A 26423-nucleotide genomic window follows, 5' to 3' on the forward strand; every position below is an offset into this window, starting at 1 on the left:
CTTAAAATCTACAGTGCAGACACCAAGTCCAGTCTCCTGTTGTTGTTTTCTCACTGCAAGGTCTACTGCTCATGAATAAGTATTGGAGGGCTCTCTCTTTGAAGAATATCACAAAGTAGATGATTGTGACCTTTTAAAAATGAACTAACTGCTGAAATCCCTCTTTTAACAAGTCTTCTATCTGGCAGTGAACTCTAGTGTACAACATGGGGTTAAAATGTGCAGATTAACAGCTTCTCGGATAACCAGAGTAACAGGAACATTTGTAATCTCTTCATATGTAAACTGCTCTAGGAATCGTTATTGAAGATCAGTGTAGAAATATTTCTAACATGTGATGCACACAATAACTTTCATACATTTGCAAGTGTCTGTCCTCCACCTTCTCCTCCTGAAATGTTTCAGTAGGAAGGTAGTGTAACAAACTATGCTTTGGGAATACATGTTCCTCAAGGATCAGCATAAAGATATAGTACTGCCTTTGTGACATCAGGAGTCATCACCCATTTCCATGCTCATGTCAAACCTATTTCCACACCAAGCAACATAACACACCTCACACTAAGAGGCAAATACTGTCGTTCTTAGGAAGCTGAAAGCAGAGAGTCTGGAAGAAATGTGGGGGTACAAAGGTAAGCAGCTCTTGGCATTGCTATTGGTTTATACATGTTTATTTGATAGGTATTTTACCATTTAAGGGGTGGGGAGGTGAGGCAGGGCTGATGCAAATGCAATCTGGATATTTTAAGAATGAAGCTCTGTTTTTCTTTTTTTGCTTAGCTGGTAAAGTGAAACAATCTTCCTAAATCACAGTTTCTGTCATTATAAGGCTTATCTAAGCCACTGAGCCTCTTAGGCTTGCCGATTAGAAGGTTGGTGGTTCGAATCCCCGCAACGGGGCGAACTCCCGCTGCTCTGTCCCAGCTCCTGCCAACCTAGCAGTTCAAAAGAACACCAGCGCAAGTAGATAAATAGGTACCACTGCAGCAGGAAGATAAATGGTGTTTCCGTGTGCTCTGGCTTCTGTCATGGTGTCCCGTTGCACCAGAAGTGGTTTAGTCATGCTGAACACATGACCCGGAAAGCTGTCTGTGGACAAACACCAGCTCTCTTGACCTGAAAATTGAGATGAGTGCCCAGTCGCCTTTGACTGCATGGGGGTCCTTTACCTTATATCGTTTAGAGTCTAAGTTAGGAGACTCAGACTTATTTAATTAAAATGAAGTTTGGGGTAGAACAGGGAAGTGGAACAGGTAAGATAAGTGAAAAAAGGTTTGAGGGTCATCTAGCAGCGTCTGGGTGTCATCCAAAGCAAAATCTGGAGCGTTGAAAGGAGGGTCCAAAGTTTATGGCACAGCCTCAGAGATGCTTCCTAGGAACTCACTCAATGACAACAACTTCCTACAGGAAGACAATGTCCCATATACTCACTGCCATCTTTATCACATTATAAATATGAGCTTTGTTGGCAGTAGCAACAGATGCACAAACATGAACCAATCAGCATGGCACCTCCGCAGTATCTGACTAGACGAATGAAATAACAAACGCAAGAGGCTGTGAAGAGTCAGCACAGCATGTTAATCTTTTTTGCCAGCCTATCAAGAGAAATAGCTCTAGGGAGCAGTAAACATTATCCAGTTAAAAGAGATTTTTGTATACCGTGTGAGTGTACATACTGGACTTCCTGTCTCTCTAGATCGCCATCCTCTCTCTTTTTTAAAAACTCCATCACCTTTGTGGTAGGGTATCTGTCAGTCTCCGTTATACCTGAAAGTTCCTATAAACAAATAGTATTATGATAAATCTTTGGAGCTTCCCTGAGGCATTGTTCCGCAGCTCTTAGCCTGAGGTCACTGTGCAGTCAGTCCTGTAGCTATTCCCCTTGACTACCAACGAAGGAGCCACAAGCCTGCACATTGTGACATTGGGCCGATTTAATATGAAGCTCACACAACACAGCTTTCCTGGAAACTGATTTCAACTTTGTGAAATCTTCTCATTTCCTTCCGGGGACCAAGAGAGAAAGAATCTGAGATATCAAGCTGTCAGCGTGGAAATGTAATTGTCTCTGGGCATCTGCTGTTCAGGAACAAGACAGTTCTGACACAAAGCTCTGCCATTTTATAGAAATCCACTGACAAGCGGTACAAAAGTGCATGCCTTCTTGGAGAGCCGAATGCCACGAAATCAAGTGACCTGCTGAGGTTAATGAGAATTTGGGGGGGGAGGGGAGCAGAATTTTTTAAATTCTATATCTGGACCTCAATGCGAACAAGTACAGAGGCACTGAAAACAGGAAAAACAGAAGAGTAATTAATCACCCAGAATTATCTACCTGAATTATTGTTTCATAAGATATGGCCCTGAGCCTGTGGATCTACCAGATCCTGGTGGATTGAAGCTACTATTACCATGCTGGCTGGGACTGGTGGGAGTTCAAAATAGCTGGAGGACATCATATTGGCTATCCCTAGGCTACTCCACATCCTAGGAGGTTGTTTGAAGAATTTCCCCATGCTTTACTCATCGAGGTTCTATGATCTTTCACTGCCTCCTTAAAGATCTAGCAGGAAAACTGGGAGAAAGCAGCTGGGAAAAGTCATGTACAATTAAGATAAATCTTAAGTCAAGTCTTACATTGACTGCTTTGGCAGGCTTATAGTGACATGTCCCCGTCAAAATTGCATTATACCAGTGCCTTCAAGTCTACCAAGAAGTACACAGTTCAATGATGGGAGGAAAATAGGATATTATCATAGAACTGTGGAGTTGGAAACGAACGCAAGGGTCATTTAGCCCAACCCCCTGCAATGCAGGAATATTTTGCCCAATGGGGGGCTCAAACCCACGACCCTGAGATGAAGAGTCTCATACTCTACCAACTGAGCTATGAATACGTACAGCACAACTGCCTCTTACATGGGTGTTTGGTTCCAAGGGTTCTATGCATACACAAAAATGCCCGTAGGTTGCCAGTGGTGGCCATGGCAATTTCTCTGCTTTGCAAATGGTTGGTGGCCCCTGGACTTAGGGAAAAGCAGCTGTCTGCTTCATTGATACTCTACATACATATGCCATGTCCAGTGTTTCCTCAGGAGTGGATTTCTTTGATGTTCCATATACTGGATTTCTTCTTTACTTCAGGAAAACAAAGCTCGGCAACACCCTTTAGAGATCTAGTGATACAGCTGGTGATGTTTCTAGAGCCAATTCTTAAGCGGGTCCATGAATACCTTACTATGGATGTATACAATTCTGTATCCAGGGCAGCTGTCTACCAGCTCCATCTGGTACGCAGGCCGAGACCCTACCTGCCCGCAGACTGTCTTGCCAGAGTGGTGCATGCTCTAGTTATCTCTCACTTGGACTACTGCAATGCACTCTATGTGGGGCTACCTTTGAAGGTGACCCGGAAACTACAACTAATCCAGAATGCAGCAGCTAGACTGGTGACTGGGGGTGGCCGCCGAGACCACATAACACCAGTCTTGAAAGACCAACATTGGCTCCCAGTACGTTTCCGAGCACAATTCCAAGTGTTGGTGTTGACCTTTAAAGCCCTAAACTGCCTCGGCCCAGTATATTTGAAGGAGCGTCTCCACCCCCATCGTTCTGCCCGGACGCTGAGGTCCAGCACTGAGGGCCTTCTGGCAGTTCCCTCATTGCGAGAAGCAAAGCTACAGGAAACCAGGCAGAGGGCCTTCTCGGTAGTGGCGCCCACCCTGTGGAACGCCCTCCCATCAGATGTCAAAGAGATAAACAACTACCTGACGTTCAGGGAAGTTTTTAATGTGTGACATTTTAGTGTATATTTGGTCTTTGTGGAAGCCGCCCAGAGTGGCTGGGGAAACCCAGCCAGATGGGCGGGGTACAAATAAATTATTATTATTATTATTATTATTATTATTATTATTATTATTATTATTATTATTACAAGATGACACACATAGAATAACCCATCCAGAGGCATCATTCCCTATAACACATGCATGATAGTAATATTTTTGATATGTGATAGCTTTCAACTTCTCAACATTTGGGGGGGGGGTTGTCCTAGAAAGGCCTGCAGATTCCAGGTGTAGGTGAAATTCAACAGCAACTCTATATAAAACAAAGCTTGGGTGAAAATAGAGATGGATGTGTTGAAAGTACTTGAAGAGACAGGTTAAATTTATATAGTTTGTGAAAGAAAGTGGTGATAACCACAGAGTAAAAACACACTGAGATCTTCGGATTTTTTTGATGGGAAAAGGTTATTACTTCCCAATAGTGTGGACAAGTGCCAAACACAGTCTTACAAGTATCAACTTTTAATTAAAAATATAATTGAGAGTTAAGATTCAAGAAAAAAAAGTAGTTTTCAATATATTAACTTTTAGATTACTGTTTTCAGGGGTGTTCTGGTTTGGGTTTTTTGGTGGTTTTTTTAATTGTTTAAGCTGTAGGTCAAATGTTCGGTTAAAATAAGTCCATGCAAATTTGCCTTTTGTTGTACACAGACTTATCTTTCACCTATTGTACCATTTCAGAGTTTTCTGTTTAAGCAATAAAGCTTCTAATCTTCTTTGCAGCAGTATCTACAGGCATAAGAACAATGGTGGAAGCACTCAGAATTAATAGTTCAGCAGCTTAGGGCAAACCAGACATTCATCACATAGAAATAACAACTGGATGCATGATTCCAATTTTAACATCTCAGATTGGGTTTTCAATAACAGTGGGATTACTTATTATTATTGTGCACCTAATGTCTTCTGGCTTAACTTCATTGTCCAATCATTACATAAAGTTACAATGCCCTCTAAGTCTGTTGAGGGGAAAACTTTCTTCTTGGGTATGTTAAATGTTTCCATATAAGAAATCGTTGCTTCCAGACCGAATTTACGCAAGCCATTCTAGAATGGTCCAACTAAACTCAAGGGGATTAGCCTGAAATTGGAATTTAGTCAATTGAGGGTGTGGCAATCAAGATAGAAGTAAGGGCATAACCACTGACCACTGAGACTATGTTGCTGCAGATGCTTCCTCAGATGTCCGAAGTGGGCTGATGGAAGCCTCGTGGTTTTATCATATATAACCAAGACATTTGCTGGTATGCTATTGTTACATACTCCTCTTGGTAACAGCCATTTGGTCAGCTCAGCCAGCCCCATCCTTTTCCCGTATTCCATTCATAGCTGTCAACCGTCCCTTATTTGGCGGGAAAGTCCCTTATCCAAGTGCTGTGTCCTGCTGCTGTCCCTTATTGATGATGTCCCTTAAATTTCCAGGGTTTCAAAGGAAGCAGCTCCTCTCCCTCCCTCTCTGCCGGCCAGGGAGGAGGGAGGTTCCAACTGTGTTGCTTGGCTGCGTTGCTCACCCAATAAGGAGTCTAAGAACAACTGGGGGGTGAAGTTTGCATGCCTTGTGCTGATCAAATCGGCCGCGTTGCCTGGGAACTCACCTTTGCTCAGCATTTCCCTGCAGAGAGGTGACGGTGGTTTTCCTTGCTGCATCCCCTTTGCCGGGTTCCTACGCTGTGGGAACCACCGCTTGAGGCTTTCTTTGGCTGCTGGCTGAGCTTTCTGCCTTTGGCTCAGAGGGGCTCAGAAGCTGAACATACCTGTGCTCTGAAAATCCCTTATTTTGGCTGCTGATCACTTATTTTCAAATCTGTAAGTTGACAGCTATGATTCCATTGGCAGTGTGCATACACAGATGATGTGGTGGAAGAGACACTGATGTAGACTAGAATGTCCCTGTTTTGATCGCAAGAGATTTTTCCCCCAAATTTTTTCTATTCATTTTATAACACAAATAAAGAACACAAACAAAAACAAACAATACAAATTCTTGTCATATCCTTATTTTTCTAAACATTGTTAAGTGGGCTTCCCCAAGTCCCACCTATCTGATTTTCATTTTACTTCATCTTTAGCAGTTTACATATATCATAGTTTCTTTTACATATATTCTTCTACATATATCATAGTTTTTTTTTATCACACTTAAAATAACTTCACATTTTATCACTTACAAATAATACTATTTTAAAATCCATTATCTTCTACTTCTAACCCTACAGCCTATATCCACTTCCAAAGCTATTCTAAGATTTAAATATTAACATATTTTTTTCAAATATTCCTTAAACTTCTTCCAGTCTTCTTCCACCGTCTCTTCTCTCTGGTCTCAAGAGTCTCCCGGTCAGTTCGGCAAGTTCCATATAGTTCATCATCTTCATCTGCCATTCTTCGATAGTTGGTAAATCTTGTTTCTTCCAATTCTTAGCTAGCAATATTCTCGCAGCTACATCTCAAGAGATGTTTGAGGGTGTGCACATACAGCACAAGCAGCACTTTCTTACTCTCACAAACATGCAGGCCTACACTCATATATACACTCCCAACACAGAGAGACATATGCAAACAAGTGCAACTAGTATTTCCAGCTCTCTCCACTCCTGTGCTGGGGTGCAGCAGCTGGAACACTGCATACCCCTGTTAATGGAGAAATCCAAGGGCTCCCTTGGACAAAAACAAGGGATAACTTGGAGCAAAACAGCAGCCTGTAGGCTTGGACTTTATTGGATACTGTCGCGACAGGACTCCCACCCGCAACAAGATGAAGCAAAATGGAAGCACAGAACAAAAGAAGACCCCAACTTTTATTAGTTACTAATCCCCCAAACTACACCCCTAGAACTACATCACAACTACATCATTGACACATCACAAAAAGGAGGGGTTGAGGGAGGAGTTGTGGAGGTAACCTGAGTATCTTGTCACCTGGCTGGTTCCTCCTCTCCCCCTCCCCATGAGTCATTTCCAGAGGACAAAGGGGACCTGGCAATTTCCTGCCCCCAGAGGGAAGATCTGAGCATTGTCCTTTGTTCCAGTCTGTGTTGAATCCACTCCCATATGCAAGTCCTTTGTGACCTTGATGGTCTTCTGTCTAGGACCATCAGGGTTGGCATAGCAACTAGGCAGGGCTCCAGTGTATGTGCTGGTATGCTCAAGGGATTATGGCTGCCCTGTATCAAACCTTCCCCATTTTGTAGTCCTTCCTTCATGGAGTAAAATAAAAATGGACCAGTGTAAATCCGATGTATGATTTACTATGAATTTATAACAGAAACGTCATGTATGTCATGTGTGTGTTGTGTTTGTACAAACTGAATGATGGGGGGGGCGTTCCTGCAACACACCAAAACAGATTATTATGGGCACACTCTGTCACTGGAGTGGTGGTGGGAGGAAGAAATGCTGCCTTTCACTCTTAGAAAGTAGGCAGAGAACTTTATCTCCAACTTTAGCACTATGGTGCCTAGTGCTAAGATTGCAGATAAAAGCCCTCTGCCTGCTCTTTAGGGCTCCTCCTGATCAGGAGATAAAGCACTCTATCTCCTTTTTTAAGATCAGTCTGTAAAGAGCAAGCAGAATGTTCTATCTCTTGGTCAGTTCAGGGGCTGGCAGGCCATAAATCACCTGTTGCCACCTCTGTTCTAGAACAGACCAAAATTTTAGAGAAGATGAGATCATTATATGCCACAGAAATTGGAGCACGATTTAAGCATTATCTTATAAACTGTAGATTTATTTACTTCAAAACAGTAAATTCTAGTTGATTAATGATTTCTCAGCTAGATTGATTGCTCAAGGAGAGGTTCTTGGAAACATTTCTAGTTACTTAAAATAATGATGATGATGATGATGATGATGATGATGATGATGATGAACAAACTACTCTGCATCATCCATTATATCTCCTTCTTTACACTGGTATCAGTAGCCTTGTTAGAGGATTATGGCCACATCAGGCTTACCCTGACAGCTAAATACAATTGATAACATTGTAATTTTCATGAAGATTAATGCTGAAGGTCATTTATTTGGCACACAGAAGCAACATCAGGTGGGCAGTTCTAAAAAAGGGATCAAAAGGCACATCTGTACTAAAACTGATTTAGCTGTGCTGGTTTCCAAGAAACTCTGGAAATTGTCATTTTATAAATGAGCGGGCAGTTCCATTAGAATAACCTAGCCAAGCTAACAGAAGCAACATATGCATATTTGTTTAGGTGGCGGGAGAGGAAGAGGGCCCAAAATAAACTGCCGTTTGTAATGAAATGCTTCCACAGAGGGAGGAGATAATGAATTCTCAAATTACAGATAGTTTACGCAACAGGAAAGGACGCCAAAGGCATCTTTAGAAAACAGCATAGTTTGCAGAGTGATAAAAATGAAAGAGAAAACCAAATCAGGCACTTCCAACATTTTGGGCAGTGAAATCCTATATTTGCTCACTCAGAAATAAGACACCCCTACCAAGAGTAAGGGCTCATCTAACTTTCACTTCACCTGTATTTTGATTGTACTGTGTACCGATTAATTCCCCTGGGTTCAAGAACTTTTCCTTTTGTTCCGTGGCTGTACATTGCGAAAACCCAATTTTACCTGCTGAACTGAAGTTTGGTTCAGTAAAATCTCTCTTCTGATTTTCCATGCATCATATACATGCTACATATTCACTGCTGTACAACACTTTACAAAATAAGTAATCTACAGCACACTCAACATAACATCATTGGCATGTATAATGTAGCAGGGATCTGAGCACACGCATCGAGTCTGCCAACTTAATCAGGAAAGGAGTAAAAGAGGAACATCAACAGCATAAAACTAAGAGGGAAGAGTAGATTATAGACTTTCTCTGCAGAACATATAACCTTATATAGAGAAAATGCTCATTTGCCTAAGAGCTACCAATGGGGAAACACACAGAAAACCTCAATAGGCAGGCTTGAGTGTCATTGTGAACTCAACAAGCAGATCAATCTTCTCCCAGTTGTGAACTTGAGCTTCTTCTTCTTCTTCTTCTTCTTTTTATTATTATTATTAAAAATAATTGTTCTAGTGGCAAAGAAAAAATCAGCAATTAGCACACATACTTGCTCATGCAACTGACTAAAGGCAATTTAGGAATGCTGCAGCCATGATGACTGAACAAGAATAAATCTACTATCTGTATAACAAATAAGGGCAAAAAAAAATATGTAATTAAAGGGATGGCAGCACTAAAAAGTTTCAACTGCGCTTTGCCTGTCCGTACAGGGCAGACTCAGGCTGCAACAACAAAACACACCATAAATTTAAAATAAAATTTAAAAAATCATAGGATTACACTGTATTGCAAGAGGTTATTTATGTCTCCTGGATTTGCCACAATGAATGAATTAACCCTGTGAAGGCAACCCTGATCTATCCACAGCTAGGTAGAATCTCAGAAGTGAGTTATCACTTGACTGAAAACAAGCTGGCACTTATCTGCTGATACTACACGATATCCCCATACAGGAGAAATACCGTATTTTTTGCACCACAACACTCACTTTTTTCCTCCTAGAAAGTAAGGGGAAATGTCTGTGCGTGTTATGGAGTGAATGCCTGGGGGTGGCGGGGGGGATCTGCTGCAGTCGTGAGCAGAGGATCCATGGTTCCTCTTCCTTCCCTCCTCTGTGGTTACAAAGCATGGATCCACATGGATCCTCAGGATTTTTGCATTGGGCTACTCCAAACTCACTGTCAGATCACATGTCTGTGGCCACAGCATGAACCACAAAAATCATATATCACTATTTCGTTTAGAATATTTTTTTTTCTTGTTTTCCTCCTCTAAAAAGTATGTGCGTGTTATGGTCTGGTGCGTGTAATAGAGCGAAAAATACGGTATATTGAGGGAAGAGGCCTAGATCTTCATGCAATAGAAATGTAAAAACTTCTCATTTACTGTATTTACTGTAACCACCTAGAAAGGAAAATTTGGTTGAATTAAAAAAAAAACAAAAAACAAGTTGTCCTATGTTTAGTGCTCATATTTGTATAAAGCAGCACACATATACAAGTAACACAAAGAAATTAAGTATTCTGCATAATTCTCTCTTACAGGGACTGTCAAATATTTTTAAGCTTGCCTTTTCCCCACCTAGTTCACTCAGTTTATGAAAACTAATACAAAGTCTCCACCTAGTGGAGAAGTATACATTTCACCAGCTTCCGAATGGCGATGTGGCTTTTTCACATCCACTGTTCTCATGTCTTCCATAATAAAACCTCATTTTCTCTTAAAATAGGCATTTATTTATTATTTATTTTCTATCCTGCTCAAACGTCCAAAGGATTCCAGACATAGAAAGCAATACTATTAACATAAAATAAAAGGGTATCTTAAAATGTAAATCAGCCACATACTTTAGACACCTAGTAATTCCAGGGTTACCAGTAACAGTATCTTCCAGCCGCTGAATGCCTCTGCGAATGTTTTAAAGGAAAGTTTGATACTTTTAAACTGTCAAAAGAACTTCACTGCAACGTTCAGAAAAGTATGAAATACAGAGGATGTCTACAGTTCAGCCTAGGCGTCAAGACACGAACATCAGGACATTTTGTGTGGGAATTGGGCGATGTCAAATTCATCGGGCAAAATCTAGTCTTGGGTGCCGAAGGACAGTGTAAATATTTTCATTTATTTTATTGCGTTTCTATACCACTTTTCCCGCAAAGATCCTTGTGGTGGTGTACATGGTTCTCCCAAATTCCACCCTCACAAAAACCCTGTGAGGTAGGTTAGGCTGAGAGTCCGTGAGTGGCCCAAGGTCACCCAATGAATTTTACACCTGAGTGGGAATCCTGGTCTCTCAGGTCCAAGTCCAACTCTACCCATTACATCACAGAGGCAGTTCTGTAGGACTAGGTCAACATTAGCCTACCACAGCTATAGCCACCATGATCTTTGATGCCACAGCTGTCATTTTAACATGCCAAGGTGCATCTGAAGACTCATAGGAGCGTGACAAGGAGGTTACATTGAGAAGCAGGGACCTCTGCTGCCTCGAAGGGGGAGGCAGGAGGTAAGAGCAGCCAGAATCAACAGGCTCCTTCTCTTGATATACAGGTGAAACTCAGAAAATTAGAATATCGTGGAAGTTCATTTATTTCAGTAATTCAACTTAAAAGGTGAAACTAATATATAAGATAGACTCATGACATGCAAAGCGAGATATGTTAAGCCTTTATTTGTTATAATTGTGATGATCATGGCGTATAGCTGATGAAAACCACAAATTTCTTTTCTGATGAGAGCAGCTTTTGCATCTCATTTGGAAACCAAGGACCCAGAGTCTGGAGGAAGAATGGGGAGGCACACAATGCCAGGTGCTTGAAGTCCAGTGTGACGTTTCCAAAGTCTGTGTTGATTTGGGGAGCCATGTCATCAGCTGGTGTTGGTCCACTGTGCTTTCATTAAATCCAGGGCCAATGCAGCCTTCTACCAGGAGATCTTGGAGCATTTCATGCTTCCTTCCGCAGACGAGCTTTATGGGGATGCCGGCTTCAATTTCCAGCAGGACTTTGGCACCTGCCCACACTGCCAAAAGTACCAAAACCTGGTTCAATGCCCATGGAATTACTGTGCTTGATTGGCCAGCAAACTCACCTGACCTGAACCCCATAGAGAATCTATGGGGCATTGCCAAGAGAAAGATAAGAGACAAGAGACCGAGCAATACAGAAGAGCTGAAGGCTGCTATTGAAACATCCTGGTCTTCCATAACACATCAGCAGTGCCACAGGCTGATAGCATCCATGCCATGCTGCAGAGGCAATAATTGATGCAAAAGGGGCCCAAACCAAGTACTGAGTACATATGCATGCTTCTACTTCTCAGAGGTCCAATATTGCTCTATTTGCAATCCTTGTTTTGCTGATTTCATTTAATATTCTAATTTTCTGAGATTGTTAATTTGGGGTTTTCATCAGCTGTACGCCATGATCATCACAATTATAACAAATAAAGGCTTGACATATTTCACTTTGCATGACATGAGTCTGTCTATCTGCTGACTGAGCTATAGGAATCATATCCATCTCTTGAACCCCCGACTCTCCAAGTGTCCCTATTTTCCAGGGACAGTTACCGCCTGAGCCTGCTCTATTATGCAGTTTCCCCATGCAACTTGGAATGCTGGGTCCTAATTGTATGGGGAGTCTAAATGATCAGATCAGGTTCCCTGCTGCATAAGCTCAACCCCAATGCTGAAGGCTGCAGGCACGAAAAATAGTGGAGTAGGGAGCAAGGACTATTAGAGTGATGTGAGCCGAATTCCCTGACCTGGATCTTGTGCCGAGTTATGAATCAACAAGCTTTGCACATCAAAAGAAGTGTTCCAAAGTTTTACGGCAAACTGTCTTTAAACTTGTTACAAAATAAATCCATTGTAAATACAAAACAACACATTGCTCTTAAACAACTAGCAATTTTTACAGCAAACTGTCTTTAAGCTTGTTACAAAAAAAAATCAATCATTGTAAATACAAATCAACATATTGCATTGCTCATAAACAATTAGCAATGTTGTCCAGCTTTCTCTTGGTTCTTACTTGTTTCTCTGGTCCAAGACAGAGATTCAGATCAGCAAGTTGCTTCCTCAGTATGCTGTCAGCTTCCGAGACAGACTCAGATTCCCAGAGATTTGTCATAAACACTTAAACAAAGACTCCACCCTCATTTTGCAGCTACAGCTATAACCCCCCCCACACACACACACTGCAAATACAATGGAAATCATGTAGTAGGAAGAATCCCTGAGCAGGGCTTTGTTATGATCAAATGATATTCTCATTATATGTATCATTCTATGACATAACTAATATTATTAACATTAATTGGGTTGATAAATAATGATGTTAGAGAAATAACCTATTGAAAAGCATTACCCTATCAATCACTGTGATCGCTAAAACGAATTTAGCACTAAGCAAGAGATTTTCTGTGCTGTTTTAGGACCAAAATGTTCTCTCAAAGAGTGAACATCCTTCGTGTCTTCCTTCAGATATGCTCCCTCCAGCCCGGAACGATAAAGGCTGCTGCTGTGGGGAATAAGTTGAATCAGTCACACTATACCCTCAAATGCAAAAGCTCTTGCTGTGCCCTCGATAGTAGAGAGGGAAATATCACAGGAGTTAAAAAAATTACTTGCCAAGTAGAAGAAAAGGTTACATTAGCACCGGGCAGTTCAAATTAGTTCCTCTATGGCTGCCGCTACCTTGCTTCCCATTTAAAGTCTCAATTTCTAGAAAAGCAAGCTGGGAGGAAACTCTTGTGAAAGAACAACTCAACAGTGAGTGGAGTTAAGCAAGTCGGGTAGTGGAGTGTGCTTCTATGGGCAACAACTGGACTGGTTTCTACAATGTAGAAACAGCAGTTTTCAAAGCAAAGCTCCACCTCCCCCAAGCATTGCCTGTGCAAAACTGGTGTCCAGCTCCCAAGGGAGTTGCCCAGGTGGCAAGTCGGGACATGTATTCCAATGGGCAAGGGTTGTCAGAATAGGAAACCAGATCCCTGCCCAGCTGCCATGCCAACCCTGCTTCCTTCTTGTACTCCTAGAAAGCTGCAGCCCATTTTCACCCCAAAATGTGTTTGGACTTACTTCCATCGCTGCTAGGGGTGGGGCACACATCCTGCGACTGCCACATCAAGAGGTCCTCTGGAATTCCATTCAGCAGCAGGTGTTGAGCAGAGGATGCACATATGGAACGTCCTCCAAGAAGTTTCTTGGGCCAGGCCACAAAATGACTCTAAGAAAAACTTTAGCTAACCCCACTGCGTTGCTATGGATTTTTAAAGAAAATATTTAGACCATTGCTTACTGCTCACAGAGAAAGCACGTCCCTTATGTGGCAAAGGTTATTCCAAGAATGTTTTATCATTTCAAACAAGAGGGCATACTCAAAAGGGACTCGTCTTCCTGCCAAGAGCTAGAGGGATATCAAAGGGAGAATAGCAGGCTGCCAAGTGGTTACTGTAGCCTAATGGATGGCTATGTTTGGGGAGGTATCAGGATTTATGCTCAAAATCTTAGGATGCTCAGAACCCATTAGGCGGTCAGTTAGTCGATATAGGCCAATCAGATGCTGATGGCAAGCCCACTCTCCACCACTGAGGTTTCCAGCAACTGGTATTCAGAGTCATTTCTGACTGTAGAAAGACTACACCCTCAGGTTCAATAGCCAATGAGAAACTTATCCTCCATGAATTTATCTTACCTTCTTTTAAAGCCACCCAAGGCGAAAGCCAACAGCTTCTTTGACTCTTTGTTTACTGGCATCCTCTTGACCCTGGTGGTACCTTTCACAATCTCTGGTATACACTCCGGTTGAGCTTCTAATGCTGTGGTCTTCAACATTTCCCAAGCGCTTGGGAGAAATACGACCCTCCTGACTTGGCTTTTCAACAACTTTTTGTAAAGCAATTTCCTCCTTTTGGGGATGCTTTTTTTTGCAGTCAATTTAGTATAATGATATACTGTTGTACTTGACATTCAATTGTGAGAGTCATTCTGGGCTTCTCATTAATAAAGAGAAAATGTGTATTTAAAATCTAAGCGTACCTTGCAGTGTTTCTCGTTTACTGCAAATTTACACTAGTTGCTGGTCCTTATACTCCCCCAGAAAAAGGTACAGCAGTACTTAAATACCAACAATGTCTTCACAACAAACCCTGGAAAAAAAGCAATGCCAACTGCTTCCTGCTTTTAATACTGAAACAGCACCAAATGATTCTGAACAGCAGCAGCAGCTATATGAGTTACTGTATATTATGAAAGCTTTGCTTGGCATGAAAACACCCCTGTTCCTGATACCTTATGTAAAAGTAGCATTTATTTGATTGCAGCAGGACTTACTTCTATATTTGTTTCTACTAAGTAAGCTTTCAGCAGGTGCTAGGACAGTGCTGTACCAGAAAGCAATAGACAACCTAAACCTTTACCACAGATTTATTGCTGTTACCATCAGTTTAAATAAAAGAGCACTCTCATTTCAGTAAACAAAGTATGTACATAGTTTACATATAGCCTGCAAAACTTAAAATACAAATTTTAAAGGCCTGCTTTTTTCTAGTAGGTTCAATAAGAATGTGCATAATTTTTATGCTACATGCATATTTCCTAGCATACAAGCTAAATTGGTAGCTGAATAAAATCTAGCAACTGGATTACTTTGAAAATTCTGACACATACGATAGTACATCAACACACAATTGTAGTTCCTATAGATGAAGATGCAGAAGCAACCAATCTCCTGTTTGTCCCATCAAAAGACTAATGTGGGAACACTTTTAAAGCCAATTGTGTTAAACAAATCACATAGGCACAAACAAGATGGATTCACTGGTTAAAATATACCAGCCATTTGTGGAAATTAACCAGCAGATTATAAGGCATGCTGCAGATCAAGTATATTAGCAGACTGGAGAGGTGTACATGTGTCTCAGAATAAACTGAGCTACAGGCAGAACTTCCACTTCTCAGTGGAACTCCACTAAGTTGGGAAACCTTCACAACTGGGATCCAGTGCAGCATGACTTTCAGCAGTAGAAATGTGAGATTCGGCATGCCCTGGTACACGTATGAGGCTCCCTGGACACCTGATACACATACATTTATACCTGTGTGATGTAAGCATCAGCGTTATGACTAATCAGATAACATACACAAAGAAAATTAAAATAGGAAAGACAGCTAAAACACAAATCAATATTCAGCACTACTTTTCCTTATGACTTAATAACTAAGTATTCATGTATTACAGCTTTTCCTATTACGACACACATACAATAAAATGTATTGCGGAGTTTGCTCACACTGTTTTGCATGTAAACTCGTGTGCGTGTTGGGTCCTAATTAATGTGTGAGTTAAGCAGCGGATTGTAAAAAGAAACACTGAAAATGCCAAAACGTGTGGTAGTTCGCAACTATATTTGCATTCAGCAAATGCACTTACTTGGAAATAAGTTCCACTGAAATCAAAAGACCAACTTCCTATGAAGTTTAGGTCAGATCAAGCTTTTTTGGTTGGTAAACATTAGACTGGCAGTCCTTGGTAGGCACAGTTCCCATAACAGTGTGTTTAAAGAAAACACCCACAAAACTCAGCAAATGTCAGAACAAAAAGCTGTTGCTTCTCACACTACTTTCCCTTATGAAAACCAATACATGAGCTTGAGTACATCAATCAAACCATGCAGAACATTTATTGCAATGTCTCAGAATCTGGTTGGTTGACGCTGGTTATTTTTGATAGCCAGACAAAACTTGCAAATGACTGTTATGTATTAGTATAAATTTCAATGGTAAAATAAAATGGTGGTGAAACGTTATACTATGTAAGAGGACCATTTTGCATTTGTTGGCAAGGATACCACTCCCTTTTGATCATTACAAGAGAAAATATTAAATCAAGAGAAAATTAACAAAAAGCTGCAAGCTTTAGGTCAACCTTGTAGACCTGTTACAAACGTTTCGGGTTCATGGATTGTTGTTATTTTTGTGATTGCAGAAGTGTAATTCCTTTTAAATAATTCCTTTTAAGATTTCTCTTGTGAAAGTTGATGCGCTGATTGGCATCCAGATCCATTACTTGTTTCCAACTGTTGAAATTCTTATCAGTTTTTAACCTGGAAAGCAAGTAATTATCAGTACATGATTAGGGACAAAACAAACACAATAAACTGCCTAGGTTTAATGTAAAGTGATGCTCTATGTAGACAGCAAATGAAACATTTTCAAAAACAACAACTGACCTGAAATTCTTTGTGCATGACTTCAAAGACATGCCTTACATATGTGGGGACTTCGCATAATCACTTCCAGAAATACATGAAGTTTCCACTGGGCTGTTGCCAAACTGGAACTGCACAGAGTCACATTCATGTGGATAGAATATTGGGGCCAAACCAAACTTAAGTGTCAAGACTAGATCACTTTTAAATTCCTACAAAGAGGAATTTGCGAGTGTGAAACAGAAGGATTTATTATGAATATGACAATGACTAAGACTTTTCCTGAACAAACATGCCCCTACTTCCTTCCCTAAAAAAAAACAAACATTTTTCCTTCTAATGGGCCTATTAGATTGCAAGTAAGCCCTATAGGGGGGGGAAAGCAGCTTTAAAAGGAAATCTGAAGAAAAGCAACCGTGGAGGAAGGATTCATGTCCCCTCCTAAATCCATGTTCTGCTTTAAATTTACACACATACACCTTAAAGAGGTTTGGTGAAAACCACATTGGATTAAATGGCATCAGTCTAACATACCTGAAGGAGTGTCTCTACCCTCATTGTTCAGTCTGGACACTGAGGTCCACCTTTGAGGGTCTTTTGGCAGTTCCCTCACTGAAATGTTACAGGGAACCAGGCAGAGGACTTCTTGGCAGTGGTGCCCTCCCTGTGGAACGCTCTCCCATCAGATGTCGATATAAAGAACTACACAACTTTTAGAAGACATCTGAAGGCAGCCCTGTATTGGGAAGTTTTTAATGACATCATATTTTTCTATGTGCTGGAAGCTGCCCAGAGTGGCTGGTGAAACCCAGCCAGATGGCAAGGGTATAAATAATAAACATTACAACTACTACTACTACTACTACTACTACTACTACTACTTAGGGCAACTGATCCCAGTGTTCATGGAAGCTCACAGTGCCCCCTCCTTGGGCATGGAAAACCAAGTACATGATTCTTTGGATCCCAGGCTTCATTGCATTTACATCTGGGTTTAATCTATTTCTTATTAAATACATAGGAAAGAACAAAGGTAGTTTTAAAAGACGTTTGAAACTGACCTTTCTAGTGAAGCGTTTGTGTGATTAGCTCTCTTCATAAATTTGCATCCCATCAATCTTGGTGCTCAGTCCCATAAGATCATGCATTTCGTGGATTGATTCTGAAAGTATGCCTGTACTATAGAGTCGCCTTTCTCTCTCACAAAATCTCTTGTCATACTTAAGCCGAGTTTCAGTCATTCTTCCATTAATGTGTAAGCAAGCTTTGTGCCACTCTTTTCTCTTTGAACACAGTCCTTTTGAGCTGTTGCCTCTCGAAACATTAACACAAGCACAACTGAGTTGCAAACTTGAATTTTGTGGCTTTCCCTCCTCAACTGACAGCAGAGCAATCTGTGCATCCAAATTCTTCTGACCACATATTTGTGTTGAATCACATAATATCTGTGAATTCAATGGATGAAGCTCTGCACTATTAATTGAACCAAACGAATATGGAGTGTTTGAATACACAGCACATCTGGAAGCAACCAGTATATCTGCTGCATTGTTCTTATCACATAACACAACAGCCTCTAGCTTCTGCCCACTGTGGCACTGTTTCAGCTTAAATGTGAGACCTTGTCTACTAAGAAATGCTTGAATTTTAAGCTTTGCCTCATCACTCCAGTGTTCCCCATCAGCAGGTGACACTCCAAACAAAGAGCAAGGATAAGTTAATCGAGGTAACTTAGCAAGCTCTTCTGGGATAACTTTCAGCTTGTGACTATCAGAAATGGGGATGGGAACTGATAACCCATCATCAATAAAAGTAACTATTAAGAGATTAGAGAGTTTGGAGACTTCAGAAACTTCAACTCTGTTCCACTTTTCATTAGATCCAATCTTTATCAAACAACTGGTACCAGGAACGACAAGCTCCTGTGGAATTGTAGGCAGGTTTTCTGGAAGGTCAGAGAGTAACTTAAACAAAGCGTTTAGAGACTTAAATGAGTCTTCTAACTGGATACAGAAGTTTGAAGGATCAGTGACAGACGTCACAAACCCAGGATAATACCGATCATTCTGGAATGGTGCCCAGGAAACAGAATTTGGTCTGAATGACAATTTAGGCATTGTTTTGCCCATTTTTATATTTTCTGGTGAGTTACATTTCTCCAGCACCCTTTGGTAAGATCTTTGATTCCAGTATTCCAACAGCAGAATCCCATCTATTAAAATATCCACTTCCCACATAAAAGTAGATTCTAGGTATCTCAGAAACAAGATCTTGATCTCATAGCATTTTATAATCTTCAACACGCTCTCAAGAGACATGTCCACTAGGTTTTCAGCCCAAGCCCATTTACAAGGCATAGCATTCCTGGGAATACTCCTGAACTTGTCACTAAGCATCTGTGTGTCATGAAATGACACCATTTCATATTCTCCCAAGTCCATGAAAAAAACTAACATGCGACCCTCATTCACATACTTTTTAATAACTTCAGATCGATACCATTTCAAGGTCTCTTTTGATTTTGTCAAACATTCTAACCCTTCTTGAATATTTTCCACTGCAAGCAAGAAGTTCTTCTCAGCTTCTTGGGTAGTCATCATGTTTAAGTCAAAAAATATTTGTGCATCCTTCTTCAATTTTATATAGAAATGTCCATCTCTTGAAATGTGACCTATTTCAGCCAATTCTAGCTGTCCAGGCTTTATTTTTTGGCAGGGAATCTTAGGGTGGCTCTCCCAAGGATGTCCAGCTTTTATTAATACTTCAGACACATTTCGGCTTTCTGATTTTTTACTTTGGCCATTACCATCAGTATCTACATCTGTTACTGGAAGATGTTTTACGACTTCATCAAGATGTAACAGACTCATATTCTGTAAACCTAACTCATTGATCATAGACATTTCATGGCAGAATACATCAACCTCCCACTGTTCACCATGCTGTTGTAAAAACTCTAACGCTAATAGTTGATTATTTAGTTTACTGGCAATACAGGCAGCCATATCGCTACTGCAACTTTTATCTGGAAATGCATATCTTGCTTTGCTAAGAAAACAGTGTACGCTGAATCTTGGAAAATTTAAGAAAACCTTTTCCATCTTGTATATTTTTGATGCATTCACCGTTGATGAGTTACCATAGTCAATGAACTCTACTTCAAAAGATTTTTCTGATTTAATATCTCTAATGACAGCTCTATATGTGCAGCAATCAGCTTCATACTCTGCTAAAACCATGTCACCTTCCTCAAGTTCAGCAGGTGTTTCTGGCTCTAGAACCAGTGAGTCTCCATTCAGCTTCTCAGCAAGCTGCACAATTTCATTCTCATCCTTAGCACGATGAATATAGAAACTTGACATGCTAGTTATAGAAGAAATATAAACTAACATTTTGGAATTTGCCTGGATATGATGCTGTGGAAGGTTTGTGTACTTTTTCCTGGTACCACTACACCTTTCTTCTCCAAAATATTTGTGTTTCAAGATCTGCAACTCTTTATCTGGAGGCATCTTCTTCAAACCCCGAGGAGGGCTATCACACTCAGTCCAAGATTCACAATATGTATATCTGCATCTCTGTCTCAGATTGCTTTGCAAGGCCAATTCTGTATTATCTGAGGCTGCTGGGAGCTTTACAGGCCTTGTACTCTGTTTCTGCAGATCAATTGCAATTTCTTTTCCAGCACTCTGATTGCCAGGATTTGCTTCATTTTCTGCTTCTCTCTTCCAACCAACTACTTCATTTTTAATTTTTCTTTTAACTGCTTCTGACTTGACTTTATGCAACACATTTTTGTCTCCAACAGTCTTTTCTGCAGGTGTGTTTATAATTTTTGGGTCAACACCATATTTTTGTGTGTGCTTCAATAATTCTTTAATCTTCCTATTTATCTGTAGATCTCCATCATACAACTCCACACCAAGCTGCCCATCAGATTCCTTAGATACGATTACCACCTTCATTTCTTTCCCCAAGTAATTCTTCTCAAACCATGTATTTATTTCAGTTGTAATTTCAACATCTTTTAGATCTGAAAGGTAACACTTGATAGCTTGCATAGGAGTAAATAATAATTCTGAAGCATGATTTGGAATAGGAATCATTTCTCTTTTTGCTACTGATTGTTTATTCCCAAAGTCTACAAAGTATACTTGCAAGTAATCTGATGAGCCCATAGGAGATGCTAAAGCTCTGTAGAAGAGGCCATCTTCAAAATATTTTGCTAAGTATAAATTGCAAGTGTTTAGCTGGTCTGTATAGCCTGTCATTTGACTAACCTCTGCAATCTTTTCAAACAGTTTGTCTATAGCACCTACATTTCTATTTAGTTGGCAATAGAATTTTGTAGGGCTGTGTATATGTGTTATACACACCCCTTCTTCATTTCCAATTTTCATGTTAAAAGATGAATAGTAAAATGTGTACAGAGAGAATGGCGGCACAAGGGACCTTGCGAATTCAAAAGAGCGAGACTGGGCATGACCACATTCTAAGAGAAACTGCTGCGAAGTAGTGAATGGAGTCTGTAAGTCAACAATATTATATAAATAGTTGGGGCTCCGAAGAATTAGGGCAGAAATTGTACAGGTCAGCAGATCATTAGAAGAGGAAACAAAGCGCTCAAAATCTCTACATGCCTCTGCAGTCCAGTTGTACGGGTCAAACGTTAAGGATTCAGTGACCGTATTAAGACAACATCTGAATGTTTGACATTCTAAGACCAGATATTCTGGAAGAATTGCTTGGAGGTCTTTTGACAAAACTCTTTCCTGGTTACCATAGTCTACAAATACTACATCAACTTCTGTCTCGGACACATGTTGCTGTACAGCAGCTCTGTACCACTTCCCATCCTTAGAATGTTTCACAACACAAGCATATTGTCCAAGTTCATATGGGCTTTTTTGAGTGTTGTAATAATACTGAATTTGTTGCATCAAGTTAAATAGCTCTGGCAGTTTAGATCGCATCTGACAGAAAAAGTTACCTGGTGAAGTACTACGACAACATACGACATCAAATACAGTTCCTGGTTTAAACCGATACTCCTTATAAGGCTTCGGGGTATCACCTTTCCCAGATGCGTATCCCAATTTATCTGAAAGAGTGTTTTCCCACCGCGGGAAGGTAACAGCTTGCTCTTTTGTCAGAGGACTCCGCAATTTATTCTTCTTCTGCCAACTCTTTTTATGTATCTTTTGTTTTGAGCATTGCATTTTAAAATCTCCCACAATGTTCTGAAAGGGATCTTGCTTTACTTCCCAATATTCTGCATATCCAGCCTGAACCATGGACAAAACAACATCAGTTTGTTCTGAGTTATTCATATACTGCACACTGACAATATACTTATTGGTTTTTTGTGCAATTACATGCAGTGTGAGCGGTTTGTCGAACACAATGCTTTTAAAGAAGTCAGTTTCTTTTTTAATCCATATGTCCTCGATTGGAAATGCATTAGCAAGTGAACAACAAACGGCCAAGGCTGGTAATTCTAGAAACTCTGGAAGCAAAACTCTCACATTGAAGAGTGGTACAGTTTCAGTATTGCCAAAATCTAAAAAACAAACATCAATACTCTTGTCCATCACTTCCCTGATAACAGCTCTGTAGTAATGCATATCCTTACTATACCGGGCACAGCATAGTTTTCCAGGTTCTGGATTTTCTAGAATCTTATCAACAGTTTCACTTGTATCATACACAGCTGCAATTTTCTTCATCAAGGCTTCAAACTCATCTCGACAGTTAATAGTCTGAACCCAAAAATTTGATGGATTCAAGACATATACTACAAAAGCAACACAGACAGAACCGATTTGCATTTCTGCTCTCTTGCAAGGAATTCTTAAAGGAGAACACATTAAATGAGTGCCTTTTGAATCTGAATCATCTCCTGATTGTACAGTATTCCTATGAACAGAGTCGGCATAAACAGGATCTGTATCAGAGATTTTTATATCCTCACCTGTACAGGATTTTTTGGTCTTGAAGGATGGGTCAAGTTTTGGAATCACTTCACTCCCCTGTGGTAGATGTTCATAATGCATTGCAGACTCTTGTTTAAGAAGTGTAACGTAATACAAATGTTCATCAGCATTGAATAAATCAATGCGGGCATGAACAACACTTTGTCTTAGCAAGGCCTCCTTGAATTCTTTTAGTTGATCGTTTCTTACAGTTTCATCCTGAGAACTAAGACAGGAAAGTGCACAAGGAACCGAAAACCTAGGTACTGACATGAATTCTGGTTGAAGCTTTAAAACACAGCTGGAAGGCACAGCTTCATAGCTGCCAAAATCCATAAACCAAATATTCACTTTGTTATCAGAAAGCAGCTGTTGTATCACTCCTCTATGCCACTGGCCATTTCTCCGTCTTGCTGCACAGAGGACTCCTAGATTCTCACAGGATGGAACATTTTCTGTACTAGTTTCGTAACAGGAAGACATGTTTGCTGTCAACTCATCCATCTCCACCTGGTATTGCAGCAGCTGACAATAAAATTTACTTGGACTGACTGCCACTGATATTTTTACTTTCTCTATCCCACCAACGGATAAAAGCGGCTGAAGGTTATTCATAATTGGTTGAACTTCTGATTGAATTCGATCAATACATAATACAGAATCCGGCCTTGTATATTTTTGTTGCAGTAAATCTGGCATCTGTTTACAAAGCAGCTCTTGTGGCAATTCAGTTAACATTTCTACAATAAGACAGAATGTATCTCCATCAACAAGTTTGCCTAATTTTAATTCAACCACATCACTTGTGATTTTTGGCACGTCAAGCAGAAATGTTTGGTGTGGTAGAATGGCTTGTATTTGGCCTTTAATCTGCAAATCTATTAATGACGAAAAGTAATTCAGAGCTTTTGGAGTCCATTTTTCTTCAATTGGAAGTATATTTCCAAAAATCCCACAAACCATCTTGGGAGGAAGTTGAAACAACTCATCAATAGCAGAAGCAATATGTGTCTCATCAACTGCCAGGATTTTCCCACTATCCATAAGAAATACTTCATAGATGTAATTCTTCTTTTGTACTACTCTTCCTCTGTACCATTCTCCACAAGCAGAGTCTTCTACCAAACAAAACTCACCAATCCCAACACTGTCTTTCACTTTGGATACCTGCTGTATTTCATTTTGCAATATATGGTAATCAAACTCACAATCTGTGTTATATCTGCCTTGAAATTTCACAAGAACTTCTTTTGGATGGTAGTTTACGTCAGTAATCTTCAGATCTACATCTAGAAATTTTGTTGACAAAGATGAAATTCTCCTACCTGGAAAACCAAAATAAAGTTTGACATAATCAGGTAATATATGACTTTAACTGACAGTTCTGTCACCAGGTTTGATACCATTCCCGTTTTCAGATTTTCCTGCCAATAGGGCACATCAACTCAAAGTCTCAAGTATATTATATTTATCTTTAATACATCAAATGAAATATCATATTTGAATACTATGCTTCTCTTTATATATTACTGGAAATTATGTAACCGTTTATTTTTTTGTACACAGAGCCTAGGGCTTGCCGATCAGAAGATCAGCGGTTCGAATCCCCGCATCAGGGTGAGCTCCCATTGCTCAGTCCCTGCTCCTGCCAACCTAGTAGTTCGAAAGCATGTCAAAGTGCAAGTAGATAAATAGGTACAGCTCCGGCGTGAAGGTAAACTGTGTTTCCGTGCGCTGCTCTGGTTCGCCAGAAGCAGCTTAGTCATGCTGGCCACATGACCCAGAAGCTGTACGCCAGCTCCCTCGGCCAATAAAGCGAGATGAGCGCCACAACCCCAGAGTCGTCCGTGACTGGACCTAATGGTTAGGGGTCCCTTTACCTAAATCTTTCTAATATATAAATATAACCAAATCTATACGGTAAGTTTAAGTGATACCCTAAGCCTAAATTACTGAGCCTTAAAAGATCAGTCAGACAGTGCCTATTTCTACACATAACTAACAGTCCAATATTCTGAGTCATCTAAATAATCAAATGATTTCTTTTATCACATAGTGGGGAAATGCATTCTTCAGTTCTAGTACAGTTGGCAATAATACAGGTAAGGAAACTAGAGAAAACTGGAAGGAGAGTAAAAAGTTAAGCAATTTAGGGGAAAGAATGGACTGAGATGAAAGATGCAATTTATGAAATTAACAAGAAGTAATAAGAAATGAGAGATGTTCACAATGTTTTGCAAAGTCATCTCTATATTTTACAGTTAGCATTAAAAAGGAAGATCTCAGCGACATGCAAACCATGAGACAGTGCTGTATAACGGCAGGGTTTTTAAACATCACCCAAAAGTAGACTAATATGTAAACAAACTAAAGGGACAAGATGTATGCAAAGTGCAGAAAGACCAGTAAATTGCTGTTCTTGCTTCATCTTCTCTCCAAAACATTTTTCAAAAATCTTATCTCACCTGCCATCTCTCAAAATATTCACAGCTTTTCATCTGTCCAGAAACAGCTGGGGGGGGAGGAGTTAAAAAAATCTGTAAAGCATTGAAGAAAACATGGAAAAATCATGTAGTTTAAAATCTTAAGTGTGTGTGTTTTTGTGCTTTAATCGATTTTTATTTTTTGCATCCCATTAACACTTGACCAAAGCGTCTTTTCCCTCTCTTCCCCTGCACTCATTTATCAGGGTGGAGAACAACAATTAAAAATAGAAACTGCATTGTTTCTATTGTTTTAAATTCAAACACAAAGTTTATTTTAAATAATGACTAAACAACATCTAGGCAAATATTAAATAATCTAGATATCCCTACGGTGCATCTCTAAACTGAATCAGTGCTTTTACCAGATACATCAAGTAAAAGGTTTTTCTGTGTAACTGAAGAACATTTTAATATGTCTCAGATATGAATACTTGCACTGAAAGCAGGTTTTTCATTTTCACTTTATAAAACTGCTATAGCAGGCATAGGCAAACTCGGCCTTCCAGATGTTTTGCGACTACAACTCCCATCATCCCCAGCTAACAGGACCAGCACTGGAGGGTCGAGTTTGCCTGTGCCTGTGCCTGTGCTATAGTCTACCCAGGAACTATCAAACCTTGTTTCAACCTCTTGTAAAGTGCCCAGATTTTTGAAAAAGAGGACAGTGCTTCCATATATTTAACAGAATCATAGAATTGTAGTTGGTAGGGATCATGAGAGTCATCTAGTCCAACCCCCTGCAATATAGGAATCTTTTGCCCAACGTAGGGCTCAAAATCCCCCTACTGAACAATTATTAAATCTGACCAACCTGGACAATAATAGGCATAGCAATTTTGTTTAATATTTTGTTTTTGTGAGGGTGCAGCTGGGTGAAGGTGAAGCAGAAATGAACAACACAGAAAGGAAGAGGAGAACTGTTCAGTGTGCATATTCCTATGTTCCTTGTTTCTGCTAAAGTCCTCCACTCACTTGCCAAAGTCCCACTTGAATTCAATGGAGCTTACTTCTGAGTAGACCTGTACAGGACTGGACTATTAGCCTCACAAACGGTAAATATGCTGGTCCTAAGAAAGGCTCTTTTAAATACATTCCATCTATAGATAAAAGGATAGCAAGCAAAACATAGAGATACAAAGCTTCCTTGTAGAGATACAAAGCTTGCTTGTAAAAATGAGGAAATGTAAACAACAATCATACTAACATGCGGCAAAGCCTGAGACTCTTAACCTCAGGGTCGCGGGTTCAAGTCCCACGTTAGGCAAATATTCCTGCATTGTTGGACTAGATGACCCTTGTGGTCCCTTCCAACCCTACTATGTTGTGATTCTGGGATCACATTCGCATGACTGCTTCCAGGATATGT

At 40.2% G+C, this 26423-nt stretch overlaps 1 protein-coding gene across 2 annotated transcripts; it reads right to left on the minus strand.

The window, feature by feature from the left end:
• Nucleotides 1–14799: 14799 nt before the first annotated feature.
• TDRD15 (tudor domain containing 15) lies at nt 14800–25108 on the minus strand. Of its 2 annotated transcripts, XR_008329386.1 has the most exons (4): nt 25037–25108; nt 17661–23896; nt 16621–16811; nt 14800–16494 (listed from the first exon to the last, which is right to left on the minus strand). XR_008329386.1 is itself a non-coding variant. In XM_053380871.1 (3 exons), the coding sequence occupies exons 1-2, from the start codon at nt 25041–25043 to the stop codon at nt 17685–17687; spliced, it is 6219 nt and encodes a 2072-aa protein (XP_053236846.1). In that variant the 5' UTR covers nt 25044–25108; the 3' UTR covers nt 14800–16494; nt 17661–17684. The 2 variants fall into 2 exon arrangements, 1 of the variants encoding a protein (XP_053236846.1); XM_053380871.1 differs by lacking the exon at nt 16621–16811.
• Between the last annotated feature and the right edge of the window lie 1315 nt (nt 25109–26423).

This window comes from Podarcis raffonei, chromosome 3 (genome assembly GCF_027172205.1).
Source record: "Podarcis raffonei isolate rPodRaf1 chromosome 3, rPodRaf1.pri, whole genome shotgun sequence".
Classification (NCBI taxonomy): Eukaryota; Metazoa; Chordata; class Lepidosauria; order Squamata; family Lacertidae; genus Podarcis; species Podarcis raffonei.